Consider the following 25,451-nt stretch of genomic DNA (forward strand, 5'->3'; position numbering starts at 1 on the left):
TTCTCTTCCTAGACCATGATAATGTAGTTCTCATTAACTTCTTACTGGGTTCTCTTCTTACGGCATGAGTTTCAGCTTCTTAGTTTTTACCACGTTGCCTGCCATGATGTTTATTCTGTGTTTACACTGCTCACTTCCTGCCTCAGACTGCTGTGACGTAATGGTTTTTCGGTTCTGCAGTTGGTAATTGTTATTATTGAGATGTGCGAGCGCTGGGTTACACTGAATTGAATGCGGAGCGTCACTGTGATGTCACACACACATTGCCAACGTTCTGCTCATGCTCTTATCTCAGAATAAGAATAAGCTTTTTAAAACCACTAAATTATAATGGAAATGTCCCAAACACACTACAGATTTTTTTATGACCTTAGTGGGTAAAAGGTGACGGTTTGTAATGGTTTTTGTAGCGGAAACCATTAGAATGTATGTGATCGTTCCCAAGGGAAATTATGCTATTATTTTATTTTATTGTATTATTATCTTATTTATTTATTTTATTTTATTTATTTATTTGTTTTTGCTGCAGAGTAGGCTATGTATTTCGTAAACATGTTGCTTGAAATAAACGTTTTAAATACATAGCCATGTCTAGCCAGCAGAGGGCAGATGTCTGGTTAACTTACATTGACACATTAACAGTCTTTTCAAACTGAAATAAAATATTGGGTGCACAGGAAGGCCCAAAGATTTTGTGGGAACATAATTATATTTGTGGTGCACAAGTCCATCCATTTACCGTTTACTTCCACTTTCTAGTAAACCAAGAAATGCTGCACAGAGAACAGAGGGCACTTTTAGTGTTATTTCGCATCCTTTTTTTTTTTTTTTTTGACTTGAGAGGAAGTCTAATTTTCTCTCTTCCGTTCTGCTGTGTTGTCTCGTATGCCTCAGTCAGTCGTCTAGACGTCTGGACATGAACAACTTTCAAGAGTCCTGCTTCTCTGTTTTAGGAGTTCTCCTGGTTTTCCTTCTCCGAGGTGAGTGACTCGAGATATAGACTACAGCTATTCCTGTGTAGGGAATGAATATAAATATGAAGAGTTCAGATGTAAAAGCCTCCAAGTGCCATCTGAAATGTTCATCAAAAATTAGGATTTTTGTCAAGCTCCTATGCTTAGGTTGAGTCATTCGTTTTCCAGGCTATTAAAGTGAAATAACTGAACATAAATATAGGAGCCTGATAAAAATCCTAATTTTCGTTGAAAATTTCAGATGGCACTTAGAGGCTTTTGCATCTGAACTCTTCATATTTTCAATTAATTAAATATGTTTATGTTTATGATGAAACTATATGTGTTTAAAGCAAGGCATGCTTAAAGTGGTTTTGAAATGATAAAGTATTGTGTATTTTTATTTTACTGATTAAGGCAAATTATGATGGACATTTAGACCACATCAGTCAGTGTTTCATCTGTGAGAAATGTTTGGCTCAGGAAACCTCAAGCCTTATCTTTAGCGAAGGTGGTTAGCTGCAATAGAGCATTTTTAGAGCATTATTTAAAGTTTATTTGCTATTTAGTGCTTTGAAAGAAGAATATTAAGTCATTAAAATGTCTAACGCTTACAGAGATACATGCAGATGTGGAAGTGATGTGGTGGAGGTTAAACATGAGATGTTAAAATTAAAACTCACACATTTAAAAAAAGAAGTGCAGTGTGATGGGTGGAAGTACTATGAATCACTCAGAAGAGCACGAATGGACATAAGCTGCATAAATTAACAAATACAGACACAGATCAGAAGTCACTGTGCAGATATTTGGACACAAGCACAATTTTTATTATTTTAGCTGCTGACAAAAATGTATTCAATTTAAAGTTATATAATATTGGCTTAAAGTGCACACTGAGATTTAATTTGAGGGTATTCTCATCGAAACTGGAGGAAAAGTTAAGGAATTACAGCGGTTTAATATGTACCTCCCCCCTTTTTGAGAGGACCATACGTAATTGGACAATTGACTCAAAAGCTGTTAAATTTGGGTTATTCCTTCATTATTTCTACATGAACTGAGCAGGTAAAGGGTCTGGAGTTGATTCTAAGTTTGCCATTTCCATTTGGAAGCTGTCGCTCTGAACCACATCATGCAGTTAAAGGAGCACATGCAGGTGAGACAGACAATTGTTAGGCTTCAAAATCAAACAAATCCATCGGACAGATGACAGGAACATTAGGAGTGGACAAATCAACAGTTCAGTACATTCTGAGCAAAAAAAAACACACTGGTGAGCTCGGCAACATAAAACCCGTCAATCAAGCCAGCACTGGCCCTTTACTTCACTTAGAGATAGTCTTATGATGCTTGTCTACTGGATGAGCTGACTCAGCTCAGCACGGCTCAGTATGGTTAGCTTCTCCACTGCAGTTTAGTATCACTTTAGAATGGGCGGGATTATTCACGTCATTATAGTTGCACTGCCACGATTCCTAAAAAAAAAAAAAAACGTTTTCATTCTGCGTCTCCCCATCAAGCTCTCCCTGGATCCACTCCTCTGCTATCAACGAGATGATCGTCTGTACTTCCACAACAGACAACAAAATGTTTTGGTTTTTAAAAAAGGTGCAATCGTTCAAAAGAATTACGTTCGATCCTTCGATTGCTGTGCTGATTTAAATCTATCTGTAGTGACGATTCACACCGGCCAATCCGTGATCAGCAGAGCTTACACCTCACGTTTTGGTAACAGTTAGATTAGATTAGATTAGATTAGATTAGATTAGATTAGATTCAACTTTATTGTTCATGCACATGTAAGGTACAAGGCAACGAAATGCAGTGAATGGTACGGTTCACTTGGAACCTCAGCCAAGGTGGTACTGAAAAAGATCTCAGGTCACAGGAACTGAAGCTGACTTTGAATCCTTCCCACCTTGCAGTGCATCCTCTGAAGGCAGCATTTTTCATTTTTCGGATGCAGCCTTTGTCTTTAAAGAACACAATCTTCCTTTCGTCTTTGCTAACTCTCTCTACCACATGGCTTTACTGAAGGAAACCTAAAATTAGCATCCCTAGTGGTAAGGAAGAAAACTACCCACAGAATCTTATTAACAGGCTCAAGTCTGGTCCACACTGGGCCATTGTTGGTTTAATGTGGGCAGTCCCATAGTGTGGCTTGCTCACAGAGAGCCTGCTCTGAGCCCAAAGATCACCTGCACTGGGCCTGAACCTATAGAGGGATATACTTTCTGGCCAGATTCAGTCAAATGCAGCGAAGATTGGATGGGGCTTCACAGTACACATGGATGATTACCCAAAAACATACAGCAAAAGCGACCCAGGAGTTTTTGAAGGTAAAAAGTGGATTATTCTGCAATGGCCAAGTCAGTCTCTCGACTGAGCAGCATTTCATTTGCTGAAGACAAAACTAAAGGCAGAAAGAGTTTATAAAATTGTTTGTAATTCCTAAGCATTTTCCTAAATCTTTATTATTTGTTTTTAATATTTTTGTTCAAAACCTTGAATTAAAGTCTGCACTTAAATGTTTCTTTCTTTCTTTTTTTTTTTTTTATTCTGTATAAGGCCAAAATCATGAAAATTGTGTCAGTGTCCAAATATATGTATATGGACCTAATTGTTCATTACAAACCCAATTAAAGCCATGACTTGAATATGCAGTTCAGATATCTGGCCATGTTTCATCCTGACGGTGCTGTGGAGCGCTCCTCCAGAAGACAGTGTGTGAGGACAGAGTAATGTGTGTGAGGCGGTCGGAAGTCTAACCTCAGACTCTGTCAGCTTCTTTACACGGCTGATTTATATTCTGTCAACTTTCTGTTCCTTTTTTCTTGTTGTCAAGCTAGTTTTTATTTAAGTGTGTTGATGGACACGTTGTCTTATGTTGAATGTGAAAAAAATACGACATGAATTTGTGATATTATAACCTTTTTTTTTTTCTGTATTATAGGCTCATGTTCTGATCCAGATGTTGTGCGTAAAGCTGTTGGAGACTCACTGGAATTAATCGCTGATTATCCAAAAGATGATCTTGAAGTGCTGTGGAAATATAATGAGACTATATTTGCTGAGTATCGTAATAGTGATTTACAAAAAGTAAAATCTGAATTATTTAATGAAAGGTTAAAGATGTATAAGGACAATATTAGTGTAAGAGTAACAGACCTTAGACTTCAGGATTCTGGAAGATTCTCTATTGTTGGAGAAGGAAAATCTGAACAATATAAATCAAAGTTCATCGAGCTTCATGTTCACGGTGAGTTTAATTACTTGATATTTATTCTGCCAATGCTGTCAAATTCTAAAGCAAGATATTAAAACTGATCTTGACTCTGATTATGATTGTTTAACTAAAGTTAAAAAGTTCCTTCATGAGGGAATCAGTCTGCTAATATCATTAATTCTCCTACAGAGCTCGTCAGAGACGTTCAGATTGAGTTCAGTGAGTCCTGGCTGCAATCAAAAAACATCTGCGTGTTTGATCTTCAGTGTCTGTCGTCCGGTGATCCCAAGCCCTCCTACAGCTGGAGCGCTCCTCAGATCCAGACTCGAGGAGCTCACCTGAACATCAGCCTCGGTCCAGAAGAAAACACCACCCTCACCTGCACAGCCAACAACTCCTACAGCTCCAACCACACGACACGGACTCTAGTGTGCACAGAGAGAGCTGAAGAGCAAACGTTCTGTGTACAAATGTATACTTAGGATCTCTAAATATACTTTGAAATAAATACAGACAAACTAAGTAACATGGGCATAGATTAAGTGGAGGATGTTTGAAAAACTACAGAAAAACTTTTGGAAACACGAAGACGTAAAAAAATATGACTGCATCAATGTATGGTTTATTTGTGTTTTTCAAGTCATCTCCAGGTAATAAATAAAGTATATGAACAATGTCGTTTTAATTTGCATAGCACTGATTACAGTATAGAAACTATTCTGCCTTATTATGTGATAAATAAAAAAAAATGTTTGTAGTATAGAAACATTTTGAAATATTTTAAGCATATAAAATAACTTTTCTATTTGAATATATTTTAAAATGTAAGTTATTTTGATTTCAAATGTATTTTTTAGCATCATTACTCTAGTCACAGGATGAAGCTTCGAGCGTGATTTCAGAGCGAGGCTACGTTACGTCACGACTGTATTTACCGCTGGAGGGCGATCTCTGTGAACCAGCGTCTATAGATCTGAACTGATCTCAGATCTGTTTCATCAATTCTAAACATTTTTAACAAGGCATTTGTGCGATCAAAATAATTAGGAGTAGATAATAGTTTCTCAATTTCCTCTGAATCTGTCCATAAAACAAACAAAGTAAGCCAGCAAATTAATATTAAATATTTTGAAAAACACATATTAAAACCAGGTTTTGTGTTGCATTTACACACTTTAGACCAGCAGGCGTCACCAGAGTGTGGTGTTTCCAAACAGTGAATCGTTTTGTGAATCAATTGATCCGAATCTTTGAAAAGCTTCGTTTCTCCCATCACTGTAGTGGGTTAATTTAGAGAGCTAATGGAGTGAAACAATGAAAACGAGTGAACAGATTCAGACACCGAGTGTGTCGAAAGCTATTATTGAGTCTGTCCTGTGTTCTTCTGTAACTGTCTGGTTTGGGTCAGCCAGTAAATCAGATTTAAGGAGACTGTAACAGACTGTTAGGAGCGCAGTAATGATCATCGGTGTACACCTGCACATCTCCAGCTTCAACAATCATTACCTGTGTTCTGTCATTCACTTCTGTCAATCACTCTACATCTTTAATTATTGCCTTTCTCAAGTATTATGTAAATACATATGCATATCTCTATTATTTATATAGTTCTATATAGAGTAAAAGTGCACAAATCTGTACATAAATCTACTGTTCCAGATTCTTTCACATTATTTAAAGCTTGCTAAATGTATTTTTATGTTTTGTTTTGTTGTTTTACACCTGGAGAATAAAGCTGATTCTGATTCTGATTTGAAAACTTGGCAAACTGGCACACGCTCACAGTGCATTATGGGTATTTTCTAGCTGTTGAGTGTACACTGGTTGAACACATATGCCTTGTCCAAATACCCACACTTGAGGTTAAACTCTGACACATCAGTATCATTGCTTTTCTACTTCTTATGACGTATTTCCTGTATTTGGCCCAAGTGTTCAAGTGAGCATGAAGACCACAAGTGTGTGTAGAGCTTTTAAATAATAAAGCTTTTGTTTACAAATGTCTGTTCATTAGTCCCTATAACATGACAACATTTTAATTTGTGGTGCTTCTAATTAAGTGATAAAAAGTGTTTCAAAAGCTGTACAAAAGAAACGCCACCACTACTCATATTTGCACCAATAAAATGTAAAAACACATTTGGTTTTTCTACCAAATCATATTTGTAATATCTGATAATTAATATTTCACATACAATGCACTGTGCTGTGGTGTTTTTAAGATCTAGGACCGTCTTGCACACTCACTTCCTGTCGCGCTCACAAGTGGCCAAGACCGCGAGCGTGGGTATATGTCGAGAAGGCAGGTGACATGTCTACACTTCTACAATCGTGATTGTGCTGCATTATGGGATTTAATGAGTGCACCTCTTTCTTTCTTTTTTTCCTTTTATTGCAAGTGGTGTGAAACGGGAATGAAATTCATTTCAAGTGCGAAGCCCTACATTTTAAATACTAGTAAAATGCAATACTACATTTGTTATACATCTAGATTAAACCTGTTTAGACTGCTTAGTTTTCCTGACAGGGCCGTGCTCTTCTGCTGACCGTCTGACTAATACTTTCCATCAGAACGAGATCCTCTGTCGTGACTTTCACTTCCTCTGATGGACTCAGTGTCATTGCATTGCAATGCCCTGCACAGTCTAAAAAACTGGCTCGTGTGTATACAGCTTCTCAGAAATGCTCTTAAGAATAGTCTTAAGCTTTGACTTCAGTGTCAAAAAATAAAATAAAAAATTCTTAGTAAAAAGCAGGACTTTTCTAAGAGAAGGATACTTTTATAAAGAAGCTAAAAGCCAGTTCCAGTGAAGTCTGAGACTGATTCTTACGTGTTGACTGAGATGACACTAAAGTGTTGTGAACTGAGGACTACGATGATGTCATCACAAAATGACTGACCTCGACCTCTGAATCAGCCAATAGCGAGCCTCCTCTGCTGAAGTCACAGCAGCACAACACCAATCATGTAGTGTAACTACAATACAATAACTGAAATATTTTCATATTTAAATGTTTTTTTTAATGCTTTTCATGGTGCAAATGTATCACAAATGATTACTGATGCTAAGTTTTCTATTGGTGTGTGAACATGAGTCCCATCAATGGCTCCTATTAGGAACACATGCACAAACAAGAGAGGAACAGTGAAATATTAACAACTGATTATGTCGTAGCAAGTGTGCCAATGTCGACAGTTTAGTGATTTCATCACTAGATTTAGGGACTTCCCCGTCCCTTAAGATACATTTTTTTTTTTTTCAAAAGCCTAGCAACAAAATCAATTTCTTGGACAAACCTTCTCTACATCCTGAGACTCTCCAGTGATGTCATCAAGGTGAGTTCACTGAGCTATATAAATATACATATAAATATTTTATTCATGAGGTCATCTTGAAACATCAGTTTCAGCTTCTTTCAGTTGAAAACAGTTGGCATTACTGTTCAGTGTTTCTTTGTCCTTTAAATTTGAATGATTTAAGTGAAATATGGGTCATAAAAATATAAAATACCAACACCCATCACTTTTGGCCACTGTTGTGTTTGGTTGGGATGGTCCCATAATATGTAAGAAATGATTACTGTGTCATCTCCAGTGCATTGCTGCATTTTTTCCAGTTTTCCACCCAAAAAAAAATGCAATTACTACTTTCATATCTGCAGTAAGAGCATTGACTTGTTAAGTGGAAGAGGTTATTACATTTCTTTGTCTGTAAAAAAAAAAAAAAAAAAATCATTTTTTGATCTTGACAATCAATTATCGTTTAATCAACTCCATTTTATTTAAATCCAGTATGTCATGTTAGATTATATGATGATCTCTATCAGATATTTCTGTGAGTTTGCCTCTCTTCAATCCCTCTTCCCTTCCTTGTCCTTTTCCTTTTTCTCTCTTCCTTCCACAGATGTTTCCTATCATTGTTTGATTGTGAGTGTTTTTATCTTCTCTCACTCCTGCCCTCCCTTTCTTTCCTCTAGTTTTCCTCTTTCCTCCGATCTGTGGTCTATTTCTCTCTTCGGCTTTATACATGCGGCTCCAGATCTGGGCCTGTATTCACAAAACATCTTAAGACTAAAAGTAGTTTGTAACTCACCAATTTAGGAGAAAAACTTAAGAATAATGGGCATGTCAGTCCTTAATTTAGGACTCCTACAATTTAAGCATTTTAGCGCTAAAACTAGCTCCTAAGTGTGTATAACATTAGGAGGAGTGAAGAGGAGTCCTAAGTAAGACCAAACACAAACTATTCCTGAGATAGCTGTTGAGGCCAATCTACCTAATTAATGCAGCCTAAAAATCCTTTAACGGATTTGGATATTAAAAGCATATCAGTATGTTATGTGTAAGCCAGGTTAAAGAGATGGGTCTTTAATCCAGATTTAAACTGCAAGAGTGTGTCTGCCTCCCGAACAATGTTAGGTAGGTTATTCCAGAGTTTAGGCGCCAAATAGGAAAAGGATCTGCCGCCCGCAGTTGATTTTGATATTCTAGGTATTATCAGATTTCCTGAGTTTTGAGAATGTAGCGGATTATAATGTAAAAGGAGCTCATTCAAATACTGAGGTGCTAAACCATTCAGGGCTTTATAAGTAATAAGCAATATTTTAAAATCTATACGATGTTTGATAGGGAGCCAGTGCAGTGTGGACAGGACCGGGCTAATATGGTCATACTTCCTGGTTCTAGTAAGAACTCTTGCTGCTGCATTTTGGACTAGCTGTAGTTTGTTTACTGAGCTAAGAAATATAGAGCTGAGTATCATCAGCATAATAAAGGTTTTGAAGGTTATCCCAACTCTAAATTTTCCTTCGCTTATATCCTTATTTCTATTAACCAGTTATGAAGATATAATAGCTGTTCTTGAGTCCAGTTCTGTTTTCTTTTGCGTTTGCATTGATTACTATCAGCCATGATTATTCTACTCTGTTAATTAAAAGGCTGTTTAAAGGCATATTCACTATTTATGAGAAGCACATGCTTGTTTAACAAGTGGAACTTATGGAATCTGTATTTGAATGTGGCAATATCTTTATTTTTAAATATTTACTCTACAGCATTTCTATGAATTAATATCGGGCAGAAACTATCAGCCAATCACTGTGTGCATAGTTAATAAGCACTCCGACATCATCCATAGTAATGAAGTTAACCCCGCCCCCTTACTCTTAGCTGAAGACTTCTCTCTTTTCCTTAGTTAAAGTTCGTCTGAGCAAAAAAAACTCTTAGCTGAAATCTTTTACTGGTATTTAGGAGAAATCTTAGTGGTAAGATGAAATGTTTTGTGAATACTGGCCCAGATGTAGAAACACTAAGGGTGTTACTTAGCACCTGCGAAATAGATACATTTCTTTTTTTACACCTTCTTGTTTGGAGGCGAGGTGATGAGATGATAAGATAGTCGCTTTACTCTGGCGTCCAGTGAGCATGTGGTTACATGAGTCTGGTTACACTGTGGCTGCAGACATGCACTTGCATTTTCAGACTTGCACTCTCAAACACCTGCACTACCACAAATGAGCTCACTTGCACTCTTTTTTATGTAATTAATTATAATTTTGTTTATTATTATTATTGAATCACGATGTCACTTGCAGTTGACACAAATAATGCATGTCACCACTGGAGACCAGACGCTGTGGTGGTTAAATTATTAAAACTAATTAACTGCATACAGGGTCCTGCAAGTCATCTGTAGGAGAAAAAGACCACACCCACAAATCCATGGCCAAAGAACAGCAGAATATAAACACAATGCACAAACTCTCTCATTACTTGCTTTTAAACCTCCAGTACAAAACTTAATATGGCTTAATGTGTTAATAAATGTTATTAAAGGGGTCATATGATGCTATTTTTAAAGATCATTATTTTGTGTAATAGAATATGACGACATGCTTTAATGTTCAAAAACACATAATTTTTTTACATCAAGGCCAGTATGACAAATTATGTGGATCCTTTGCAGTTTGCATATCAGTTCAACATGGGTGTGGATGATGCCCTTATTTACATGCTACAAAGAACCTATGCACATCTGGACACTCCTGATGCATCTGTGAGGTTCACTTTTTTTTACTTCTCCAGTGCCTTCAACACGATCCAGCCCCAACTGCTGTGTGAGAAGATGAGGAGGATGCAGCTGGATTCATCACAGGACCAGTGGTGTATGAACTATTTATCCAGTAGACCACAGTACGTGCGTCTGCAGAATAGTGTCTCTAATACTATTCTGAGTAATACGGGGGTGCCACAAGGAACCGTGCTGGCCCCGTTACTGTTTACTAGATGATACGGTCGTTGTTGGCTTAATTAAAGGAGGTGAAGAGGAGAGTTTGTGGGTTGGAGCAACCACAACTATCTCCAACTTAATATCTCAAAAACAAAGGAAATGGTTTTGGATTTTAGGAAGAGGAAAAAGACACCGATGATCCCAATCACAATCCAGGGCAGTGAAGTGGAGTTGGTCTCCAGTCCCAGATATCTCGGTTTACAGCTAGATGATAAGCTGGACTGGAAGAGCCACATGGAGACAGTGTATAAAAAGGGTCAAAGCCGGCTTTATTTTCTAAGAAGGCTGAGGTCATTTAACATCTGCCGTCCTCTATTGTGCAACGTCTATCAGACAGTGGTGGCAAGTGCTCTGTTTTTTGCTGTGGTGTGCTGGGGAGAGGGTGCTCGCATGGGAGATCTAAATCGGGTTAACAAATTGATTGAGAAAGCAGGCTCGTTGGGGACTGAATTTGATGTGATCGAGCACGTGGCTGAGAAAAGAATGCTATCTAAGCTAAAATCAATCATGGACAATTCCTCACATCCAATCCATGTGCTGGGGTTGATCAATAAGAGCACCTTCAGCCATAGGTTGATTGCACAAAAGTGCAAGTCTGAACGTACCAGGAAGTCCTTTGTACCAGCGGCCATTAGAAGGTTTAATGTGTTATGAATATTCATATGTTACTGAATATTCTATATTTACTTCTGTTATTGAATATTCTATACTGAATATGCATCTGTTACTGAATATTCTATATAGGTATTATTATTTATTTTTGGTTGTTGTTGTTTAACTGTAGATTTGTTGGAAGTAATTTGTTCTGTTAAATGTGGTGTCTGAGTGTTAAGCTGCCGTGACAATATAATTTCCTGCAAAGGATCAATAAAGTATCAACAAACAACAAACAAACAAACATTATTTTTCAAATACTGTACATTATTGTAGGTCCTCAATGCTCCGCCTCTCTCAAACGCATTGTTTTCTACAAAGTCCCTCATTCTGACAAGCACAGTCTACTCTGATTGGCCAGCTGACCCAGTGCACTGTGATTGGCCGAACACCACAAGCACTTGTCGTAAATGTAATTTAATGTAGCTTCATCTTTCAAAAAAAAAAAAAACAATTAAAGACAGTTAATAATGTCCTTAGTTTTACCATCAGTTCAAGCTGAAAGGGGAACAGAGTCACGCTTGTATGTGTTTGCAGTACACAAGCCACGGACCCTTAAGACTGCTGATGCCACTGTGTGACCTTCTCTCTCTCTCTCTCTCTCTTTCTTACACACTCACACACACACGTGTTGTGCAAAACTCCTCATTCAAACATTCAATAGCAAATACTTAAACTAATATCAAAACATACTTCCAGTAGCTGATTCAGAAGCGCCTGATTGTCGTAGCAAAGTCAGAATAACCTCCTCTCATAGGTTCACAATATGGCTGTCCATAACATGCGTTGCTGTTCTGCTGTAAGTAATCTTAAAGATTCCTAAATACATCTACTATCAGAAGACCAAATAAAGTGCTTTTGCTTTCTCCTAGACACACACACATCTCCCTGACATGAATGCTTCAACACTAACTGTGTTACTGAAACCACACCTTCTTTCTTTGTGTGAACATTTAGGTGCATTACACAAATATTTCCACGTTGTGATGTAGACATGTGGGGGCGTGTTTAAACAAGGTGTTTTAGGGAGAGCGGCAGAGTCTTAACTTTTGCACCAAGAGCTTGTAACACTCCAAAGAGAAAGGAATAACTGAAATCGCATCATATGATCCCTCTAAAAGATCAAATTCACCAATAAGTCCTAATGGAATATGTCGCAAAACAAACAACAGGAAAAAAAAAAAAAAACATTTTAATGGTTAAAAGTTGATGGTTTTAAAGAGCCAGTAAGATGAAAATTCTAAGCTTTCTATCACTGTTTATAAGTCCTTTACATTCGGTTTAAATTCATCCAAGGTTAAAAAACATTGTCATTTTGTCAAAATATCATTTTAAAATTACCTCAATTCTCAGAGATCCCCAAACGGTTCGCGCGAAGCTGTTCAAAAGATTCAGTTTCCTTAAACCCCACCTTTCGGTAGCATACTCTGTTCTGATCAACTGACATAGTTTTGATTGGTTGTTCCGCACACACCTCCACGGTAAACAATGCGTTAGCATCTTTTTGGGGTGAATTATGTCTTATTCCTCTTACCGCGAAGCAAACAGTAAAATAAAAAACTTGAACAGTCTCTGCTTTTTCTTCTGTGTGTGTGTGTATTCAAGCCACGCGCTTCAGTTTGAATCTGAATAGAGCGTTCAGCGCAGAGGCGTGGTCACATTAGATATAACGAAGGGAGACGTGAAAAACAGACATCGCGTTATTTTCATATGGATTACTTTATCACAGAATATCTGTTTTCGGCAGCACTTGTTTAGTTTTAAAGGAGACATGTCAAGCTTTCTATAGATATCTCTCTCGTGCCTCTTTGTTGAGTATTCACAGAGTTACACTTCATTTTAATGACGTGTTTGTACATGACGATCAGCGCAGACAAAGGCTGCAGACAGCACACATACTGATAAGACGCTCGGGAGAAAACAGACACATAACTTCATAATCATACTTTGCGTTGTGATTCGGAGATGCTCGTTGTTCTAAATAAAGTTGGTAATGAACCATCTTTTATGGCCAAATGCTTTGAAAATCCCACCTTGCACTCACCGAGATTAGAAAAGCAGTCATCAGTGAAATGTTGTGAACCGAACAAAAGGGATTTGTTGTACTGCTCTGGTATTGTGGTGAAAATTAATTTTAGCCACTGGTTCTTCTGATCTTCATTCTTTAGCAGTGAAAATAAAACAAACTTGCCTTTACAATTAAAAACTCTCTGTCTCCTCGACATGACGCTATCACACCAACCAGAGCGTCTATGTGGGGGGTGGGGCAGGTCAGAGGTCAGTTTCTCTCAAGACGGTAGGCGGAGATTATTATGCAAAGTGTTCCTAGTGACGTACATAGAGATGGGCAAAAGATTTGAAATCTATAAAGACTCGTTTCAGCGATTCAGAGTCGACTCCTTACTTTAGAAGCCAATAACTTTATAAATCGTGTATTTTTTGGTTTAATTACTTTGCACATTGTTTACACTGATGGACAGCTACATCATACACTGTAATACAGGTAATTTTTGATTTCCCATCTGTGTGGCTCTTTAATATTTTTAATGATATTTGAAGTGAAAACTGTCAATTTTTCTGTCATGGTTCTATTGTTTTTTCGAACACTAAGTGCGCCAGAAGTGCGGCTGTTTAGCAAACTGGCAGCTCCAGTAGTAATAAACAGATTTATATTCTCTATCTTTATGATATTGTGCTGTACCCACAATCGAGCAGTGATTTGGGGAAAACGCATTATGGGTATTCTCTAGCTGCTGAGTATTCACCTGCTGTACACATGTGATTGTGGTGAATTGTGGGATTGAATCAGTGCATTTAATAAAATCCATTACAAATGTGTGCAAGCATTTTTGTGACACATCAGGACACAGATTTGTAAAATGATGAGGGTATAACATAGTATTACAAGAAGAAGCTGACTTTTCAGGACGTTACTCCATGTCCCAACGTTTTATGATGGATGTAAATAACACAGAATGGAGTGAAATGAAAATCTGAAACAGCACAAAGATCCCTGTGAGGACTAGAGTTAGGTGTAGGGCTATAGAATATACAATTTGTAGAGTATAAAATCCATTACGCCTGTGTGTGTGTGTGTGTGTGTGTGTGTGTGTTTGTTCACTACTCACTGCTGTGAGTTAGTAAAGGTTACCATACTTGGCCTCATGTCATGTCATTTTTCTTTAAATTATAAGTGGCGTGAAGCATGAATAAAGGTTTATGCGGTGTTATCCTGTCAGGGCTGTACTCTTCTCCTAACCAAATTGACTAAACATTACATTAAAACTACTGTAAAATATAAACGTCTATGTGAGTTTCACTTCCTCTGATGGACTCCGAGTTGTTGCATTGCAATGTCCTTCACAGTCTCTGAAACAACATAGGGAGGTTCTTTGCACATGCAAATTAAATGACTCTATTTTTTTAGGTCTTCTCGGTTGGATGTGAGGTGATGAGATGATAAGAAAGTCGCTTTGCTCTGGCACCCAATGAGCATGTGGTTACATGAGTCTGGTTACACTGTGGTCACCATATGCAAACTAATATCATTCTTTCACACATTAGGTCCATCTTCAGAGGAAACTTGCTGTAAACTCTGACACATCAGTATCATTAACAAAAACTTCCTTATTCCTCTAGGACTTCACTTCACTTTCACTCCCTGCTGAGCTTCCAGTACTTCAGCTCATGTATAGCACCGTGCATGTACTGTGCACTTCCCGCACACTGTAGTGTTGGTGGATCAAATGCCTGCGCTCTTGCACTTGACCCTAGTGGGCGGTGCAAACAAATTTTAGAGACCAGAAAGCCCCTAAACCTCAAGCACAACTTTCAGAAGGCGCTTTTTAAAGGTCTCGTCACCAAAGATCTTTGCGAGGTGTCATTTATGCAGATATGCACAAACTGAGAGACGCTGAGCAGTCGGTGTGAGGAAGTCTGTTTTTCTCTCTACTGTTCGGCTGTATCTCATGTCACGGACGCCTCAGTCTGTCGTCTAATCATCTGGACATGAACGTCCTTCAAGAGTCCTGCTGCTCCATCTTAGGAGTCCTCCTGCTTTTCCTTCTCCAAGGTGAGTGTGTGGGGAATGAATGTGCATCTGGAAAACTGCTCGTTTCCATATCTGTAATGCTAATATATACAATGCTCTTGATGACATATGGCAGAGTAAATGGATTTCACTATGTTTACTTAATAAATACAAAACTATATATAATGCATGCTTATACCTGTATTTTTACTTTAGTTTTTGAGGTAAATGATTTAAGTAGAATCAGTATTTCATCTGTTAGAAAAGGCTGTTCGACTCAGGAAACCTCAAACCTTATCTGAGAATGTGGCCAGTTAGAGCGTTTTTCTGTTGCAACCAGCATTACATTGTGAAATCAGGTTAATTAGGACATCTTTTGAGTCATTTCAATGGCAAAAAGTGTCCAAATCTACCTGAATTTGCCATAACAAAAAAACATATGTTCACTTGTCATTTGGTTTTATTTCAAACAAAGTTGCAATAAAGTGCAATATTTGCAAAAAGACGTGCAGCTGATGAGGAAAAGTTAACAAATGGATATGAGGAAATAAAACAAAGAAATTAAAATGAAGATAGGCACACAAAGAAACAAAAATCGCTGCGTGGTGGAAGTGCTGCTGTGAAACACTTCTTTACAGATCACAATTGGGTCAGCATGGGTCTACTGAAGTAACCAAACACAGACACAGATCTGGAGTCACTGTGCAAAGATGCATCAGAAATGCAATCACAGGCATATGTGCTCGGATCTGAAATCTGATTCTGACATCCGGGGAGGATAAAGTTATTCTTCATGCTGATGGTACGGTGGGGCGCTCCTCATGAAGACAGGAGTGAGACGTGTGAGATAGTCTGAGCTGATGACATAAACTCAAACCCCATGAGCTTCTTCGGTTGCTTATTATTTATCAACTCTCTTGACTTTTTTCTCATGGGGTTTGTGGTTGTTGTTGTCACATTGGTGCATAATAAGGTGTGTTGATGGGTGCTTGTTATCTCATGTTGAATGTGAGAAAAAAGGGCATACATTTATGGCAGTATGTAATTGTGTTTTGTTGTCTGTTCTGTATTGCAGGCTCATGTTCTGATCCAGATGCAGATGTTGTGCGTAAAGCTGTTGGAGACTCACTGGAATTAATCGCTGATTATCAAAAAGATGATCTTGAAGCGCTGTGGAAATATAATGAGACTATATTTGCTGAGTATCGAAATAGTGATTTACAAAAAGTAAAATCTGAATTATTTAATGGAAGGTTAAAGATGTATAAGGACAAAATTAGTGTAAGAGTAACAGACCTTAGACTTCAGGATTCTGGAAGATTCTCTATTGTTGGAGAAGGAAAATCTGAACAATATAAAACAAAGTTCATTGAGCTTCATGTTCACGGTGAGTTTAATTTCTTGATATGTATTCTGTCGCTGCTGTCAAATTCTAAAGCAATGCATTAAGTACTGATGTAGAATATGATTATGATTATTTAACTAAAGTTAAAAAGTTCCTTCATGAGGGAATCAGTCTGCTAATATCATTAATTCTCCTACAGAGCTCGTCAGAGACGTTCAGATTGAGTTCAGTGAGTCCTGGCTTCAATCAAAAAACATCTGCGTGTTTGATCTTCAGTGTCTGTCGTCCGGTGATCCCAAGCCCTCCTACAGCTGGAGCGCTCCTCAGATCCAGACTCGAGGAGCTCACCTGAACATCAGCCTCGGTCCAGAAGAAAACACCACCCTCACCTGCACAGCCAACAACTCCTACAGCGCCAACCACACGACACGGACTCTAGTGTGCACAGAGAGAGCTGAAGATTCAAGTGTGTTGCCAGGTAGATTTCAATTCTCGAATGATTAAAAAAATGTTATAGCTTCCTCTGAAATCTGTAAAGAGCACTAATAAATATGCAACATAGAGCAAGATGCAGGGTTTCCTCTGGAGTATTGGCTGATTGCGGTTGGCGCCGGTGTCGGTGTCGGTGTCGTTGTTGTGGTCATATTCAGTACAACGCTCGCCGTGTGCTGCAGGAGGAGGACTATTAAAGGTGTGTTGAACTCGTATGAATGTGCACCAACAGTGCAGGAGTTACACAGCTGTTTTTACACTTGCAGAAAAAGGAGAAAGTGAGGCTGGCATAACAGTCTATGAAGACGTGAACATTGATGGCCCGGCGAAGGTGAGCGGCTCGTTTCCGTCTATATATCTGCTTTTTAAGGTTCAAGTGATATTGCGAAAAGACTTCTAATAATGTCACGTTTTATGCAATGTGTTGCTTGCCATTTCTTTGTAATTATTTGTGAAATTCACTAGCAATTTCTGACAATATGAAGGTGAAAGTGTTCACTCAGAAAGAGCTAGTAAATTTAAAAAATAATCGGATGTAATCAAATAGAAACATTGGCGTAGTAAACATCACTTTATCACAAGGTGCATTATTATTATTTTTATTTAGTTGTACGTCTCTAGTTCCTAGACACATATGAACTCTATTTTAGATGCATACAAACCTAGTTGTGTTCTAGCTAACTGGATTGAATCTATATTCCAGAACCGCTCTGAAAGTGTTGCAAACGGGATGTCCATTTATGAAACGGTAAAAGACACAAAACCCTCACAGAACTTGGTAAGTACTGGCATGCATATATAATGAATGCTTCCATTACTGCTGTCACTTTGCTTATAAATAACGCTCACAGCATGCATCTACTAACAAGACCATAATTACTGTACACACCAGAGTAGGCTAAATATAAGATAGAGCGGTAACCTACATTGAATCAGAGAGACTGAGAACAGCTTTGACGCATGTTTGGTTGCAGAAGTAATGTCACACTCTTACTCCCCCTGCAGCCTCAAACCCTGTATGACAAAATCAACTACCAGCGCCACCCTGCGGCCAGCACCAGCACCAGCGCCGGCACTTCCTGCTCTTTCCAGGAAGTCTTGTGAGTGAGTATGGAGGACCAAACCTGCACAAATTACAAATAAATACATTAATATATAGATAAATAGATTCATGTAATAAAATGAAAATAAATAAATAAATTATGATAAAAACTAAAATAGTTCATTTGTAATAAAATGTAATCCTGAATTTATATTTTAAGTTACTTTTTTCCTTTATGTATTTATTTTACATTTATTTAATTTTTTTTTACTTTTCCGTGTGAAACATGTAAATGAGGGAGGCGGTCCTTGTGGATCGCCGGTGAATCATTGGTTGAGAGCTCATGCAGTGTGTTGTGCCCATGATTTAGTCTATTTTTGTGCCCGATCAACTGGAGACACCCAATATATTTTAACATATTCACATTATTATTTCTAAGTGTTTTATAGCGACTGAATTCATTGACTTATTCTCATAGTTACATCATAAAACCAAGAAGCAACTACATCGTCAATGAGTTTGTATGACGCCTCTAGACACTCGGTGGAGGTTTCTAAGGCTTGTCTTCAGTTTGTTATCACAGAGAAAAGACTCCCAAAAACATTGTGAGCATAAGTTTATCATCAGACGCTCGATATTTGAAAGTTTAGACACCACATACTAAGGTTACATACGACATTGGTATATGTGTTAGATTTTTTTATATATATTTAAAAAATATAAAGAAAAACATAATTATAATAAATGTAAAATAAATAAAGGAAAAAAGTCATTTAAAATATAATTCAGGATTACATTTTATTTCAAATGAATTATTTTTGCTTTTATCACATCATTTATTTATTATTTTCCTTTTATTACATTTATTTATTTATCTATGTATTAATTAATTTATTTTACATTTCTGCAGGATTGGTCCTCCATAAGTGAGACACAGATAGACAGATGGTTCGTGTTGTTATCTCTGGATTGGATGAACCAGTCTCCCGAATGTATTGTTGGCTGCTTCGGTTGACCTTTGAACTCTTGCATTAACTGTGCTGTGTATTACATGTATCACGTTAAAATACTTTTTTTATAAACAGGATCATTTTATTTTATTTTATTTTATTTCACGATGCAACAATATTGCATCATGCACACTATCATTCAAAAGTTTGGGCTCAGCTAGGTTCTCTAAAGTTATTGAAATTAGTCTTTTATGCTCAGAAAGGCTTAAAAGTTAAAACAGTATACAGTAAATATTAAAAACTATTTTCTATGTGAATATATTGTGAAATGTAATTTATTTCTATGATCAAAGCTGAATAACCCTAATTACTGGTTACTGTCAAACAGTAACAGTTCATATTTATTGGAAACTGTGATGCTTATTATTTTTCATGATTATCTGATAACTAGAAAGTTGAATAGAACAGCATTTATAGAAATCTTTTGTGTCATTATAAAATGTATTTACTGCCACTTTTAAACAGGTTAATGCATCCTTGCATCTTATAATTTATATATATAAAAAATAAAAATAATAATTACTGTTGAAACCAAACTTTTGAATGGTAATGTATGTATTTTTCTACACACTTTTTTGTATCTGATGAATACTCCAAATGGGTTAGTCTCACTTACTGATATGCATTAAAATTTAAAATTTAAATCAAAGCAATAATATTACGACCAAATAACCTCCAGATGTCTGTGTGCATGGCTCTTTGACATGTTTTCAGTTTTGTATTTCAGTTTTAAAGGTTTATACAGGTGCTGGTCATAGAATTAGAATATCATCAAAAAGTTGATTTATTTCATTAATTCCATTCAAAAAGTGAAACTTGTATATTATATTCATTCATTACACACAGACTGGTATATTTCAAATGTTTATTTATTTTAATTTTGATGATTATAGCTGACAACTAAGGAAAAACCCAAATTCAGTATCTCAGAAAATATTAATATAACTTAAGACCAATACAAAGAAAGGATTTTTAGAAATCTTGGCCAACTAAAAATTATAAAAATGAAAAGTATGAGCATATACAGCACTCAATACTTAGTTGGGGCTCCTTTTGCCTGAATTTCTGCAGCAATGTGGCGTTGTTATGGCTGTGTTGACCTTTGACCTCAGAAAACACAGTGTATCAACACCAGCAGATGACATGGCACCCCAAACCATCACTGACTGTGGAAACTTTACACTGGACCTCAATCAATGTGGATTGTGTGCCTCTCCTCTCTTCCTCCAGACTCTGGGACCCTGATTTCCAAAGGAAATGCAAAATTTACTTTCATCAGAGAACATAACTTTGGACCACTCATCAGCAGTCCAGTCCTTTTTGTCTTTAGACGCTCCTGACACTGTCTGTTGTTCAAGAGTGGCTTGACACAAGGAATGTGAAGCTGAAACCCATGTCTTGCATACGTCTGTGTGTAGTGGTTCTTGAAGCACTGGCTCCAGCTGCAGTCCACTCTCTTTGTGAATCTCCCCCACATTTTTGAATGGGTTTTGTTTCACAATCCTATTCAGGGTGCGGTTATCCCTATTGCTTGTTAAGTCTGACGTCACGTAGCAGCACTTCCGTGTCCAAACACTCTATCAGTTACCACAAGAAAGCAACAAAAAGTTGCTAATTTAAACAAACACTGTTATGGAAATTACCGATTACTCACTTAATATTCCAAAATAATATCACTGTTTCCATCCGCACCCTTATTTCTCACTCTGTCCATCTGAGATGACTAACACATCCAACTCATCAGCCTGATGCTCCCACGTCCTTAAAACTGCCCTCACGTAACACTATAAGACTGAAGCCTTCGCTCCAAAACTCAAGTCGTCTCACGATCATAATAACCTCGGTCAGGTTAGGTGCCAGGATAAACACGAGGCTGCGGGGACTATGGGATCGAGGACCATTTTTGAAGGTCCTAGATCAGATCATTTACACAACTTTAATTTTATAGAGTTTTTATCTACTTTTGTCTCCCCAGAAAGACTTTTCGTTAGCTGTATAATCAGTATGTTGTCACACAACGGCATAATGCACTGAATGCTCTATGCTTTTATCACAGCCTAGTTTAAATTCCTGTCAAAAAATAAATATTGCGCTAACCTGACTAAGAGTCCACGTCCACACAACAGCAAATGAGCTGTTAGTCCTTTATTTAAAAGAATATTTCACCCAAAAATGAAAATGTGGTGACTTAGTTTCTTCAGTAGAACACAGACAAAGATTTTTAACTGAAACCATTACAATCTGTCACGCAATGTCCAAACTGTCCTGAGCTGAAAAAGAACTAGCAATGTGATAGAATACTAGCGAAAAAGTTATAATATTAACCTTTAACTCCATACCGAAGTCCCAGATAGCCAGACAATGAAAATATAAATATATAAAAAAAAATAATAATAATAATAATAAAAAAAAAAAAAAAAATATATATATATATATATATATATATATATATATATATATATATATATATATATATATATATATAAATTATTTGTGTTTGGGACGCTGCGAGCACGGAGACTGTAGTGTATACCGTAAGTTTGAAAGCATTTAGCTTAAATTATTAATATGAATAAACAGTGCTGAGGTCGTATTCTCAAATGAAGCGTGTTGAGGCTTGGACCCAGAAACAGCGCTTCTTATGTCATCACTTAACAACTGAATTGCTTGTACACTTATTTTCTATAACATCTTTTCCCTCCCTTTGCAGTGTGCTTGGGGCCAGCCTCTTTTGCAATGACCTTTTGTGTCTTGCCCTCCTTGTGCGAGGTGTCAGTGGTCATCTTTTGTCAAGTCAGCAGTCTTCCCCATGATTGTGTTTCCTACAGAACTAGACTGAGAGACCATTTAAAGGCTTTGCAGGTGTTTTGAGTTAATTACCTGATTAGAGTGTGGCACCAGGTGTCTTCAATATTGAACCTTTTCACAATATTCAAATTTTCTGAGATACTGAATTTGGGGTTTTTCTTAGTTGTCAGTTATAAACATCAAAATGAAAGAAATAAACATTTGAAATATATCAGTATGTGTGTAATGAATTAATATAATCTACAAGTTTCACTTTTTGATTGGAATTAGTGAAATCAATCTTTTGATGATATTCTAATTATATGACCAGCATACCTAATTCCATCACACAGTTATCTAGTGAATCTGTAACATAACAAGAATAAACATTTAAACACGTTTAGCATATTCACAGCTGGGATATTGTAATGATCCAGTTAAACCCTGCTTGTGTCCTCGGTTTAGGAGGAAGATTCATATCATGTAATTCTGTCTGTGTAGGAGTATGTAGCTTTTGTCAGAATTCAGATCGCAGATCAAGTATAGAATTAAAGTCACTTCTCCTCTTAATAATTGCAACACTGTTATGGAAATTACCGATTACTCACTTAATATTCCAAAATAATATCACTGTTTCCATCCGCACCCTTATTTCTCACTCTGTCCATCTGAGATGACTAACACATCCAACTCATCAGCCTGACGCTCCCACGTCCTTAAAACTGCCCTCACGTAACACTATAAGACTGAAGCCTTCGCTCCAAAACTCAAGTCGTCTCACGATCATAATAACCTCGGTCAGGTTAGGTGCCAGGATAAACACGAGGCTGCGGGGACTATGGGATCGAGGACCATTTTTTGAAGGTCCTAGATCAGATCATTTACACAACTTTAATTTTATAGAGTTTTTATCTACTTTTGTCTCCCCAGAAAGACTTTTCGTTAGCTGTATAATCAGTATGTTGTCACACAACGGCATAATGCACTGAATGCTCTATGCTTTTATCACAGCCTAGTTTAAATTCCTGTCAAAAAATAAATATTGCGCTAACCTGACTAAGAGTCCACGTCCACACAACAGCAAATGAGCTGTTAGTCCTTTATTTAAAAGAATATTTCACCCAAAAATGAAAATGTGGTGACTTAGTTTCTTCAGTAGAACACAGACAAAGATTTTTAACTGAAACCATTACAATCTGTCACGCAATGTCCAAACTGTCCTGAGCTGAAAAAGAAGAGCAAACGTGCTCAGGACAGTTTAGACATTGCGTGAATCAGAGGTTAATAAATAATATAAATGCGGTTCAGTTTCTTGCACAGACCGATCGTTTTGTCTTTAAACATCAATGTATCGTCAGGAGCCACAGGGTTTCATTTGGTTTTGTTTGTGTATGTTTTTTTTTTTTTTTTTACTCTCAAAGTCGTGATTCCCATCCACTTCCATTATAAGACTGACAGACTGCAACGGTTTGAGTAAAAAAAAAAATCTTGTCTGTGTTCTACTGAAGAAACTAAGTCACCTTCATCTTGGATGGCCTGGGGTAAGCAGATAGACATCACACATTTACATGATCCTGTAGCTCAAGTGGTAGAGCATTGCCTTAACAAGCGCATGATAGGAGAAAAAAATTGTTAGCCTGAATCCAATGTAAGTTGCTTTGGATAAAAGCATCTGCTAAGTTGTTTTTAATTTAATTTTAATTTTAATTTATTGGATGAGCTATCCCTTTAAGTGACCGAATAAACCGAACCGAATCACACATACATTTTCAGGACTCACAACACGTGTTTAAGAAATGTGTGTTGCCTTTTGTTAATGCATAGACTAAAACCAAAATGACCGCAGCGAGTTGCATGAACTGCAAATGGTGCAGACTTCACACTTCAGCTCTCCTTCTAAAAAAAACCTGTGAAAATGTCCAGTGTGGTGAAGTGACAGGCCGCTTCTGTCACGTACAATGTCTCTTTGTTCACTCAGTTGTCAGCCAGTTTCAAATGCAGTTTTTATGAAGTTCAATTTTAAACTTTTTAAGGCCAAGTAAGTGTAAGCCTGTCATGAACAGCCTATATATATATATATATATATATATATATATATATATATATATATATATATATATATATATATATATATATTTTTTTTTATAAGGTCCACTTATAATGTTATATATATATAATTTCGGTATTTTGGCCAAAATAGCATGTTATAAAAGTTACAATTACTCTGATATTCCTTGTATTTTGTTGTTTTTATGTATTGCTGGGATTTGTCATCTTATGTTCTTTCTGTAAAGTGACCAAATGAGTCAAAGAAAAGCACTGTTTAAAGAAAACTTTGAAAAAATTCCAAAATAAAGTAACTGGGCCGTTTGGAGAAGTCTTACAATGTGAGTATTTACTCACAGATGAATATGCTGAAACAGCTCGTGTCCATTTCTAGGCAACACTGACCACTTCCTATTGACATGACAAAAGCAGCACTCACAGTGACTTGTGACCACATGTCATTGCTGAGAATACTGTGACACACTGAGCACATCACTGCTATAATTCATCCTAACAACCAGACATCACAAAGAAAAATTTGATTCACATGCATGCATGGACAAAGAAGCTGACAATTTATTAAATAAAAAAGCTGCCATGCTGAGTCAAGTTTTAAAGTCCATCAGTACCAGAAGCATCATGTTCGTTTAAACTGAAGGAGCACAAAGTCTTCAGATATTTCAGTCGACTGGATTTTGAAAACAACATCCAGTTTTTGTATCTCTGAAAAGGTTTTGTAAAGTACCAGAAATCCTCATTCACACAGGTGACAGATGAAACGTTTCACAATCCGGATCCGATGAGGTCAAACCAACAGTCACAAGCTCCGCACAGGATGTTTTTTTTTTTTTGATGTTCCCTTCCATAAAGTATGGCCTTATGCAAGAGGACCTTTCTTCATCTTACGCCGTGTCTTGTTTCTCTTGAAAACCACAGGAGCCAAGACTGGTGTTGCTTAGAAAAAAATAAAAAATATCCAGGATAAGTTCCACGGTAGACTGAGTCCATTACATCTCTGATCTGTGTGGTGTGATGTTACCTTATATTTTGATTGAAATTGAGGAGGCCTTGATTAATTTTTTCTAGAAAACATCAATTACAGTTCATAAATCAACACGAGTCATTTAAATGTTGCATTGTAAAGTTGATTAAAAGATATGTTGTTACCTTTATATTTTATACATAGATATGACACGCCCCAAAACTGCAACTGTAAGCACAATAGTCCACATCACAGAGGAAGTACATGAACTGCAAGCGGTGCAGACTTCACACTTCTGCTTCTCATCTAGAAAATAAAATACAATTTAAAAAAAGAATGAAAACACTCATTATATATTTGCTAGTTACTTTTCAACGGCCTTGCCCTGTTAAAATGTTCAGTGAAGTGGAAGTTACAGACTGCTTCTGTCACACAACAATGCTTTTTTGTCACTCTGCTCTCAGTTAAGGCCCTTTTCATATGATCACAGTTTCTGCAGGGTTTTCTAAAGTTAAATTTAAAAAAAAATTAAATTAAATTAAATTAAATTTAAGGTATTAGCAACACTTCAAAGTTTGAAAATACAACTCC

At 37.0% G+C, this 25,451-nt stretch overlaps 2 protein-coding genes and 1 long non-coding RNA gene across 5 annotated transcripts in view; 2 read left to right on the plus strand and 1 right to left on the minus strand.

Annotated features, from left to right (window-relative positions):
* The window catches only part of LOC113105418 (basement membrane-specific heparan sulfate proteoglycan core protein-like), a 130,342-nt gene that overhangs the window by 59,093 nt on the left and 45,798 nt on the right, over window positions 1-25,451 (plus strand). The gene's annotated exons all lie outside the window — the stretch shown is intronic.
* On the plus strand, window positions 882-19,117 carry LOC113105445 (uncharacterized). Of its 3 annotated transcripts, none has more exons than XM_026266514.1 (8): window positions 882-980; window positions 16,232-16,543; window positions 16,701-16,979; window positions 17,064-17,192; window positions 17,260-17,324; window positions 17,697-17,771; window positions 17,999-18,093; window positions 18,946-19,117. In XM_026266514.1, the coding sequence occupies exons 1-8, from the start codon at window positions 917-919 to the stop codon at window positions 18,959-18,961; spliced, it is 1,035 nt and encodes a 344-aa protein (XP_026122299.1). In that variant the 5' UTR covers window positions 882-916; the 3' UTR covers window positions 18,962-19,117. The 3 variants fall into 3 exon arrangements, with proteins under 3 accessions (XP_026122299.1, XP_026122298.1, XP_026122300.1); XM_026266513.1 differs by lacking the exon at window positions 882-980 and adding an exon at window positions 14,803-15,198; XM_026266515.1 differs by lacking the exon at window positions 882-980 and adding an exon at window positions 14,804-15,198 and having other exon boundaries at window positions 17,999-18,097.
* LOC113105486 (uncharacterized) lies at window positions 23,968-25,192 on the minus strand. Its single transcript, XR_003292363.1, has 2 exons — window positions 25,046-25,192; window positions 23,968-24,960 (listed from the first exon to the last, which is right to left on the minus strand). It is a non-coding gene; the product is annotated as an uncharacterized LOC113105486 (long non-coding RNA).

Source organism: Carassius auratus, chromosome 7 (genome assembly GCF_003368295.1).
Source record: "Carassius auratus strain Wakin chromosome 7, ASM336829v1, whole genome shotgun sequence".
Taxonomy (NCBI): Eukaryota; Metazoa; Chordata; class Actinopteri; order Cypriniformes; family Cyprinidae; genus Carassius; species Carassius auratus.

Coding starts and splice junctions, on each gene's coding strand:
- LOC113105445 (XM_026266514.1), top strand. CDS start 917: ATGAACAACTTTCAAGAGTCCTGCTTCTCTGTTTTAGGAGTTCTCCTG. Junction 981..16,231: donor CCTGGTTTTCCTTCTCCGAG/GTGAGTGACTCG, acceptor TCTGTATTGCAG/GCTCATGTTCTGATCCAGAT. Junction 16,980..17,063: donor AGATTCAAGTGTGTTGCCAG/GTAGATTTCAAT, acceptor TATGCAACATAG/AGCAAGATGCAGGGTTTCCT.